We start from the raw sequence: 10,790 nt of genomic DNA, 5'->3' as shown, positions 1-10,790 counted from the left end.
TATTATGTTAGCTGTTTGTAACCTAAGACAAAACTACCATACTCGGTTGCATGCAAATGGTTTAGTGCCAAAGGACGTTTTTTTAATAGTAGTATCCAAATTCATGAAATTACTGAAATCAAGTGGCTACAAAAAAAAGATCATTTCATTATAACAGTTTATTATATTTTTTACAGTAAAATACAAATATTTATCAAATATCTGGCTATATTTTCTGATAAATAGCCCTCTTATTTATTGATGAATATAAAAATAATAGAATAATATGGTATAATAATAAATTAAAACTTAAGATAATACAATTGGAATATATATTTTTTTTTAATCTAACCAATTAAAAATTTTCAAATACTTTTTATTAAATTAATAATAATATATTGTAAATTTAGTTTTAGTTTTGAATTAATTTTTAATATTATAATATAGGTTGTAGTTTTTATAAATAAATAGAAATGCCAATCATTAATAGTTAATACATCCCTATTGATATTTCTTAAGAGGACGCTACACCCGCATATGTTGTCTCCGTCTTACAAGTGCGTAACATAGCAAATTTTATGTCCCTATCGAGGGAATGACGTAGGCTTTTTATTATATTTTAATTTTAAAGTGAGTTATGTGTATTTTAAAATTTAAAATTGTTTGTATATCTTAAAATACACATAACTCACTTTAAAATTAAAATATAATAAAAGCCTACGTCATGCCCTCAATAATAATGTTACCTTTAATTTTTGTAAGAGGTCAATTTACTCTAAATTTTAAACTAACGGAGCTAAACGTGATCTGCTGAGCATAAAATTTATTATGTTACGCACTTGTAAGACGGAGACAACATATGCGGGTGTAGCGTCCTCTTAACATTTTCATTAGCCATCGAGTCTATCATATTTATCTTTTTGAAATTTAGTTTTAGTTTTTACGTTAACAACAAATAAAATATGTCCAGAATTAAGAAGTGGAATATCATAAAATTAATCATTATAATTATTTTTACCTACCTATCATGTACTCTGATCAAAATGAAGTCAGTGCAGGGGGGTGACCGATTTTGTCAGTGCGCACAGACCTCATTAGGCTGTGCCATGAAACACACCCATATTATGCTGTTGGTGGCACCTTTACCGATCTCATTTTGAATAGGCCATAGGTAAGTTTATTTCAACTGAAACAAAACTGAAAACAATAAAATTAAAGATTAATTTTAATCCGTGTGAAGTCACCTGTAAATGGCTATAATTCATTATTATAATTAATATATAATATAAATCATTATCTACTTACTATATAAATTCAAAGACCCAAACCTCATATTTGAAGGATTAACTGTCATGTAAATCTCCAATTTTCAGCAGATCTACATAAAATTGTTGTCAATAGATTCACCAAGATTTGTCGTCTTGGTAATTTTTATTAGGAACCTACTTAGATACTTTTAATTTAAAACACATAAGAAATAGTCTTAAAAAACTAAAAATCATTTTTTGCTGTCATTTGTTATTGGATTCAGAAAATAAAATAGTTATTATGATTGGATATAATTTAAATATATATTTAATATTTGGTCAAAGTAACTCAAAAAATAAATATTTTAAAAATATGTGTCCCTTACATTTAAAGAAATTTAATGATGGGTAAATCTACAACTTACTGCCGTTAATTTCATATTTGTCACGAGAAATGCAGAATGAGATCTTTGTAAACTAGACACTAGTAGGTACCTAATTTTATACATTTTAGCCAGTAAATTATAACCATAGACATCGCTCCATCTATCAACTTTCTAAATTTTTGATAATCAAATGACCTAATGAAAAACGGAAAATAAGACAAAACAAATAAATATACTGTGTCTCAGAAAGATCCAACAATAAAAATTATACTAATTAAACGTATGACAAAAGTTATTAATATTATATGATAGGTAAATAATATAAAAAATATACTCATATTAGCAAATTCACAAAAATCATATCTTTAAAAAAGTTATTATGTTCCAAATTAATTTAACCAAAAAAATATAAACTATTTGACTTAGATAAATCTTTTTACCATCAAAATTCTTCTTATAATAAAATTCACAAAATTTGTTTTCCTATTTAATAGGATATTTTAAATTAATATAAAAAAAATTTATCAATTTTTAAGTTTTTTATTTTCAGTATTAAAAAATAAAAAATAAATACTTAAAATGTAGCGCAAGTATTTATAAATTATATAGAAAAAAATAAATTATAAAATATTTAATACAACAAAAGTTAAGCTATATGTCAGATAATCGTGAGACCTATATATAAAATTAAACTTATCTTCTTACTCTATGATAATAGCTGTATATTAATGTTGTGCAGTAATTATAAATGTCAAATAAAAATTCACAAATTTTTTTTCAAATCTCAACCTTGTTTTGTTTTGTTCTGAATTGAAATTTTAAGTATGCCAATTTTTATTATTATTATTTTTTTATTTTATTATCTTTAAATATTGATTTCACAATGATGTTTTTTAATTTGTCTTGTGTGTGTAAGTTGTAGAAATAATGTTTCGATTTTTAACGTCAGTAGCTTTTAAGTTAGCAGGACTTAACCTCAGCTTGACGAGATTGTGAACGTGTTTTAAACGATATTATTCAGCTAAAGATCACAATATAAGTAACAGGAATACATGTTGTGGTGGTAGTTGAACGAATAGCTTATTGATCATCGAGGAACATTTGTCGAGAGACAATTTTGCCTCTGACGCCAAAACCGTAGAACGAGTAGCACAATCCATGCGACCCTGGTACAACTAATTTAATTTTGACTTCTTTGCGATGAAATTTAACCCAATTTTAACGTACCATAAACGAAAATGTCATCCACGTTCTCCGCGGCGTTCGGAATAACGTGGCTGCAAAGCAAAATCTTCCAATCATTAACTATTTTAAATTGGATGTTTATACATTTTGAATTTAGTATTGATTTTACAATGATGTTTTTTTTTATTTATATCGGCGTCAAAGGTCATTGCCGTTGGTTTACAATAGGTTACATTACATAGAAACTGCACTTAAAAAATGCCAAAGAATTCAAATTTGACACAATATGATGTAAATATCCATCACAGTGAGTAGTAACAACGCACTTAATGTACAGAAGAGCGACACCCACTTAATTATCTTTTTATTTAAATTTTAATATTTATTGAATTTTAAAGAAATATATTATTATGCTGATTTCTGAATATAAAACTGTTACTTTGATATAATGTAATAAATTACTTCGGTATTTTCTATTTTAAAAATACAATATAATGACAAAAGTAATCGCCAAAACTTATTGTTTATGTTTTAACATAGGTACCTTATTTTTTAAAGTTTATTTACACATAGAAACTACAGAAATTATTGCCGAGAAAGAAGTTTGCACGGGCTGAACATATATTGCACATAAGCCTTCGTCGACTCTATACAATTATTTACAGGTTATATACTATTTATAAGCTTGGACTTAATTTTTTACAATTATGTGTTTTTATTTGTTTTATGTGTTTGTGTACACGATAAGTAGTAGAAATAATACTTGGAATTTCAACTTCAGGTGGAAAAGTTAATAGTAGTTAAAAGTAGTTGGTGCTCTGGGAAGGTCAAAATTAAAAAATTCAAGTATTTTTCAAAAGTACCGTTTATAAAATTCTCAGTTTCAATTTTTTGAACCCCCGCGAAAAACAAAAAAAATATTGAGGAAAAATGGGATTTTTACGCAAAATCAGCTTTTGAGAAAATCGATTTTGGATATTAGTGTTGCACTAAAACAAATCACGGTAGATATCTTCATGAAATGTTCGCTGAACTTTTTTTTTAAATAATAAAAATATAATTAATTTAGGATAAAATATCTTAGACTGACAAACCGTTACGATCGGAATCGTTTTTCGTTTACAATGATATTATAGGTACCAACATTGAATTCAAATTTAATACAATCCATTGCAGTATTATTGCTATTATTATAGAATTATTAATTTGGCTAGCCAATATAGGTAATATCTACAAAACTTTATACTGGTAATTTATTTTTATAAACAATAATTTGTTTTATTTTCCTAAATTTTGACTTAGGCTAATATAGTAATATGGCTATATATACGTTCAATATACGGTATTAGAAAATAACTAATAATTAATTAGTATGTTCTATCTTTAATGCTAATTGTTAATATAGTTAAAAACATATTATCTATAATATTTTTATACCTGACGTAGTCAGTCATTTTATAGGTGCTCGTAAGAGAGAAGAGCCGTAACATGTAAATCGGGTCCGGGTGGTCGTCGTAGAGTCGTAAGCACGTCATTTTTTCGTTTTTTTATCAGCTGGAAAACTGTTTGTTGTTGATATTGTTCTTATCTCATTACTATCAACCAAATGTTTTCACCGTACATTTATTGTTTACATTATATCACAGATTATATAGAATTGTGATTATACGTCATATTGGCACAATATTAAGACATTAAGTGTTAACTGTATAAACTGCTCAGAGTACCTAACAGTTGACAAAACACCAAGTTGGTTTCAAGTAAATTATATAAATTATATAGTTTGATCTAATTTATAAGCTTCATCATGTCCACGGATGATGACGACGATGACGAATACATCATACACGGGAAATTGTTGGATCCCATACACGAAGGTAAGTTGTATTAAAATTCACAGATGAATCTGAATTATTGTGTACTTTTAACCAATAAAATTAAACACAAATTGCATTCTGATGAATAGTATATTAGTATGTGTTTAAACGTAATATTGCATTACACCATATCAATAGACACAATTGGCCCACGTGGCTACGTTTACCAATTATTATTGTTTAACAAATCTAGTTATCTGTCTACATAAATTAACCAAAGTATTTTAAGATATATATTTCTTGCAATATATGGCTATTGACCTATTGTTATATCATCAATTTTCTATCAACCACTTCAGTATGTAACATTAGTTAACAATAATAAGTAGTTACTTCATTTAATACTAGACGAGATAGATGTTGTCATGTTGTTAGTTTTAGAATTCATAAAATATAAAATTTGAATTTTTAATACCCCAAAAACCATGCAATCAATGTTAATTTGTTGTATAATTATCAATCATAATCTTTAATACATTTTCTACCAAAAATATCTTTATGATAATTGATAATTGATTAAATTTAGTAGGCATTGAGAATTTCTCTTGTTTAATATGAGTCTGCTTTAAAGTATCAATGTCATTATAATAGACATAACAACATAGAATTGGAGTATTTATAGATGTATAACTTTACACTCCACCCTAAAATGATATAATTTATAAAGTTTGATGGTGACAGTTGACAGCTAACCAATGTAGTTCAATAATAAAATAATATAGTAAACATTTTTTCATTATCACTCATATTATTTATCCTTGACTTTCAACTCAAGTATATTATCAAAATAACAAAACAGATTTAAATTAAATTATTTACTTTTAAATCATAAGTAATAATAAAAAATAAGAATAAAAATGACATTATAAGTTATTATTGTTATTTAAGTCATCCAAAAATATTGGTTTGATCATTCAATTTTTTTTTATAGATGAGGTAGTTAAAAGAAAAGATGCGGAACAACAGTTTGTTAAAGACGAAAACGGGAGGAGAAGATTTCATGGAGCATTTACAGGTGGTTTTTCTGCTGGATTTTATAATACTGTTGGTTCGTTAGAAGGATGGACACCAAGCACATTTAAATCATCAAGAGACTCAAAATCTACACTTAAATCACAAAATGCTTATGATTTTATGGATGAAGAAGTACATAAACCTATTGTTGATCTAGTTTAACCTATATTTATTAGATAAATATTTTTTATAATTGGTAGATTTTATAATTCTTTATTATTAGGATAAAAAAGACTTGGGAATCGATGCATCAAGTTTAAAAATCAAAGCAGAATATAGTGATCATTCTTCAAGGAAACGTCAACTTCCTATAATTAATACTGGCCCTATCCCTGGCAAACCTGTACTTGGAGAAATTCTAAAACCAATTAAGTAAATACTACTTTTTAAAATAAATATTGTGTTAATAAATGGTATATAATATTAATCAATATTTGTATTATTAAAGAGATACATGGGGTGTTGAATTACTGAAAAGTATGGGCTGGAAGCCAGGTCAAGGAGTTGGTCCTCAACTTACACAACGAGAGAAATTGCGTGCTAAAAAAGAATTAGAAAATGTTGGAATGAAATTTAGTATTGATACCAAGTATGGTGATGATGATGATGAAGTGAATGAATTATTGGAGAACATTAAAGTTTCACCTTATGAATATGAATCTGTAGCCATTAAACCAAAATTTGATACTTTTGGACTTGGTTATGAAGGTCTCAAAACAACTAATGTTTCTGTAAAATCTGAGAACAAGTACAGTAAGCTAACTGTTGGAGGAAAATCTATTCATGGACAAGTAATTATTGTTTACATTACAAAATTTATAATGTTAAAGTTACTTTTCAAATATGTTGGCGAGTGTATTGATTATACTATAAAATATAGAAATTAATAATTATTATAAGAAAAAAATAAATTATAAAATGCATTATATTGTTCATAAAGTCTATGAAAAAATTAATACAAATTAAAAGCATTTGATGTTTAATATTAGTAAATTCTATATTTTCATAATAGTGTCAATAGTATCAAATATATTTCATGTGTACAGTTTGAAAAAATTTTCATTTTAACTTAGGCTTTTGGAGTTGGTGCTTATGAAGATGACGATGATGATATTTATGCCGCTGACGATATGTCAAATTATGATTTTAGTTTGGAAGAAAAGTCTCAAAAATCAAAAATTAAATCAAAAACTAATAACCTGAATTCTGAATGTATTGACGGATTTGTTGAAGATGAAAGTAAACATGGGTTGTTTGAAGACCTTCCACCCCCCATACAAATTCCTCCTGGTAACTTATTTATATTAACTGATATTTTTGAAATTTTTAAAAATGTTAATTTTTTTATAGAATGGCGTCCTCGTGGGATGTATGATCGGATAGTAGGACAATGTCCTCCTGATTTTTTCAGCCAATCAGTTAATTCTTCAAATATTTCTTACAGTAATGTGAATACTAGACAAAGAGAGGTGAAAAAATTTGAACCTCCTCCATCTGTTGAAAAATTTATTAAAAAAGGTATATCGTAGGATTGATATTCTAAGATTTAAAATACAAAATAAGTATTAATATAATTTTTATAATTTTTTATAGAAGTTCCTAGTTTATTATCAGAAATAATATCTGATCGATTTACAAGAGCAACATTACCGGATGATTCTACTAATGCTTTAATACCAGTTGTTCGTACTACAGATCCAACATTAGAAAGACTCAAAAACTATGCCAGCAAACAAATGTATGGTTTTTGGACTCGTAAAACTGAACCCTGGGTACCCGAAAAATTACTTTGCAAAAGATTTAATATCCCTGTGCCTAAACAATCAATGTAATATTTATTTATTGTGTAATAGAATCTATAAAACTATTGTAAAAAATGTTGATTTATAGGGTCAATTATACAGAAGATGGTAAGAAGCATGGAGAGTGCAGTCTCTTTAATTCTCTAGAATTTTTAACACATGAACCTATATCAACTTCTGAAACTGAAATTCCAAATAGTCTGCCATTGACTATAAATAATGTGAAATCAGCCAATGATAATTTGTTAAGTTTAAAAGAAAGTGTGACGGTATGTTTAAATTGTATTTTATTATAATATATATATATGTTTAATAACATATGCATAATAATATGTTTTTACCAATGTTTGGCTCATTTAAATTCATTAAGCAACTATTTTAAATCATTAATAGTTGTCTCAACTTTGAATAGATTTGAAATATGATTTTATAGTAATTAGAGCTTATAAAAATGTTCTTTCTACTATTACTAGTGTAGTTAGAATATTTAATACTATGTTTATTGCTTTTTTCAATAAAAATAATCTGAAACAAATTAACTTTACCTAAGTTTTATAGTGGAATAACATAATTGATATTTTTATTTTATTTCAAAGCTGGCCAATAAGTGATTTCTTCAGCGAATTCTTAGGCATAACAAGTTCTATAGGTTAACACAACCTAATAATTATAATATTATGTAGATTAAATTATTATTTTTGAAGAAATCTGTAATGGTTTTCTGCTTCATCAAATTTAGTTACGTTTCTTCATAATTTTTTACTTCTACCTTGTTCCAAAAGAGAAGACACCAGACATGCCTATAGGCAAACCTGTTTTTGCTACGTAAAATCTGGTGTCTTCTTTTTTGGAACAATTTTAAACATCAATATTTTCGTTAAGTAAATTACGATCTAGTTAATGTACTACCTTGTAATTTTCAAATAATAATAAAGTTTTTTAAAAATATTTTATAAGAAAATTTTTAAAAAAGTGCATGTTAAAATTTAATTATGTTTTTTATTGTATTTATTTTAATAATATGTGATGTTTAAACTATAATTTACTATAATTTACCTAACGAAAATATTGATATTCAAAAAAATTGTAAAAAATCAGCCTTTTGACTTAAATAAGTGTTTGTACAATATACATTTTTCTGAAAATCAAATTTACAAATTGGCTATATTGAATATTTCAAAAAATATCTTCAGTATTAAAAAATAAAAAATAAAAAATGTATTCCAAAAATGTAGCGCAAGTGTCTATTGATTATATTTAAAAGAAATTTTTAAAAAATATTGATTAGAACAAAAGTTATTTCATTTGTCAGAATGTCAGATCTCTGTGGGACACTGTATTTTGAATTACCGAGCGTTAAACGGATAATACTTTGAATTGTTACATGTTATTGTCCAGTTTTCTCAAAATGTAATTTTGAATAACCAAGTGTACTTAAATTTATTGTTTTAATTCGAATTACTGCGTGATTTTCAAGGAAGCGAGCACTTACTTTGAATTAACAAAGGTTTCGAATTATCGAGAGTCGAATTTTATTTAGTCGAGATTTTTATTTAACTTTTAATTGATTAAATAATTAAATATAATATGGATACAATGGTACATTTTATCTATATTTAATCGCAACTTTTAAAATACTAAAACTTCTATAATTGTTTATTACCTACCTGACTACTATTTAAGCTCTAAGTCTCAATTATTGTAAAATTTCTTCCCAAAATGCAATGTTTTAATATTTAAAAACTAGTAATAGTAAAAACATTTTTTTTTTTTTCAGGAAACAATCAGTGATGTAGTTGAATATCAGAAACCAAGTGTTGATTTTTTCAAAGATATATTTTTAGATGATAGTGATGATGAAACTTTAACTGTTCAAAATTCATTAAAAAGTGAAGAATTATCTACTAATTCAAATGAAAAAGAATTATGTTTAACCAACGATTCTATCAAAAAAGAAAATATAGTAGAATCTAGTGTCCAGAGTTCCACAACATTCAATCTTATTCCTCCTAAAGGAATATTTGCTAATCTTGATTTTGGTGATTTATTTAATACACCAAATAAAAATAATGAAATTGGAAATGAAAACAAAAATGCACAAAGCAGTAGAAATCACACATTTGATATAAATAAATCATATGGACCACTCTTGCCAGAAAAAAATGAGTTAAATTTGAGTTTGGTTAATATTAAGAGTATTGAAAATAATTTGTTTGTCGAAGATGATTGGGTAGAAAAATCAGAATCGTCGAATAACATTTCAAATACTAAAAATAAACACAGTAAACATAAGAAACACAAACATAAACATAAGTCAAAAAAGAAATCTCATAAGCATAAATGATCATCGGAATTTTTAATTGTTAACTTGAATTTTATTATAATTAATTTCGACTGGTTATTTTTCTATGTATTATTTTTCGATTATATTATTACATTATGTAATATAAATTACAATATATACTAATATTACATTAGATTTATGTTCTTAAGAATTTATTTTAATTTTGACAATAGTCTTAATTGTGATATCCTTGTGTGTATTAAATTATAACACTATTTAAAACTTTTTATGATTATCTTGTGAAAGGAGTTCAATATAATATATATGTAAACTGTAAAGTACACAGAAGTATATTTATAGTTTAATTATAATAGTTTATAAAACCTGCAACAATCATTTTTAATTATAAATGTATGAAATTAGTATAATCAGAGGCCCTATGTCCTGTTGTTTACCTCTACAGCATCTGCAAAAGAATAATTAACACAATTATAATAATGACGAGTATTTAAAATGTTGGTAAGCCACCAACAACCTAAAATTATGACAAATTATCATTAGGTGTATGTGTGATCTACCGACTACATATTCTTATGTATGTTACTTAAAATAGCACGTTTGAAAAGTATACTGAGAAAAAAAATTAACTAAATAGATATTGGATTTTGTGGCAACTTAACAACAATTCTACGATCATTACTGTATTTACGCTATTTACTGTCATAGAATATATTTTGTAATTGGAGTTTATTCCATGTTAGATAAACACATAATAATTATAATTTATAATTATTATTATTGTTAAAAGCAAATATCGATAACTTTTGTGAAATTATCTAATCTAATAAAGTAATAAATCAAAAGTATAATCAATATCGAATTGTTTTTTTAATGATATTCAAAATTTATACTGAAATCGAAAAAAGTTTAAATCGATATTTACCTATATTTCAAAATAATAACCATTTTACTATTATTTTCAGGTTAGTAGGTATATAAATCGATTTAAAATTCAA

At 25.6% G+C, this 10,790-nt stretch overlaps 1 protein-coding gene and 1 long non-coding RNA gene across 2 annotated transcripts; one reads left to right on the top strand and one right to left on the bottom strand.

Moving 5' to 3' along the window:
• Nucleotides 1–142: 142 nt before the first annotated feature.
• LOC149060366 (uncharacterized) lies at nucleotides 143–4,453 on the bottom strand. The gene is made up of 2 exons (XR_016189396.1): nucleotides 4,235–4,453; nucleotides 143–1,176 (listed from the first exon to the last, which is right to left on the bottom strand). It is a non-coding gene; the product is annotated as an uncharacterized LOC149060366 (long non-coding RNA).
• Nucleotides 4,454–9,971, top strand: LOC107164281 (G patch domain-containing protein 1). Its single transcript, XM_089215963.1, has 9 exons — nucleotides 4,454–4,674; nucleotides 5,606–5,820; nucleotides 5,912–6,060; nucleotides 6,137–6,479; nucleotides 6,762–6,978; nucleotides 7,039–7,206; nucleotides 7,282–7,516; nucleotides 7,579–7,759; nucleotides 9,268–9,971. Exons 1-9 carry the CDS (start codon nucleotides 4,605–4,607, stop codon nucleotides 9,832–9,834), a joined length of 2,145 nt encoding a protein of 714 aa, XP_089072089.1. The 5' UTR covers nucleotides 4,454–4,604; the 3' UTR covers nucleotides 9,835–9,971.
• The last annotated feature ends 819 nt before the right edge of the window (nucleotides 9,972–10,790 follow it).

This window comes from Diuraphis noxia, unplaced genomic scaffold (genome assembly GCF_037042655.1).
Source record: "Diuraphis noxia isolate RWA-SAM2 unplaced genomic scaffold, SU_Dnox_SAM2 contig0001, whole genome shotgun sequence".
Classification (NCBI taxonomy): domain Eukaryota; kingdom Metazoa; phylum Arthropoda; class Insecta; order Hemiptera; family Aphididae; genus Diuraphis; species Diuraphis noxia.
The sequence above is the reverse complement of the archived record's forward strand: the minus strand, read 5'-3'. Positions and strand labels throughout refer to the sequence as shown.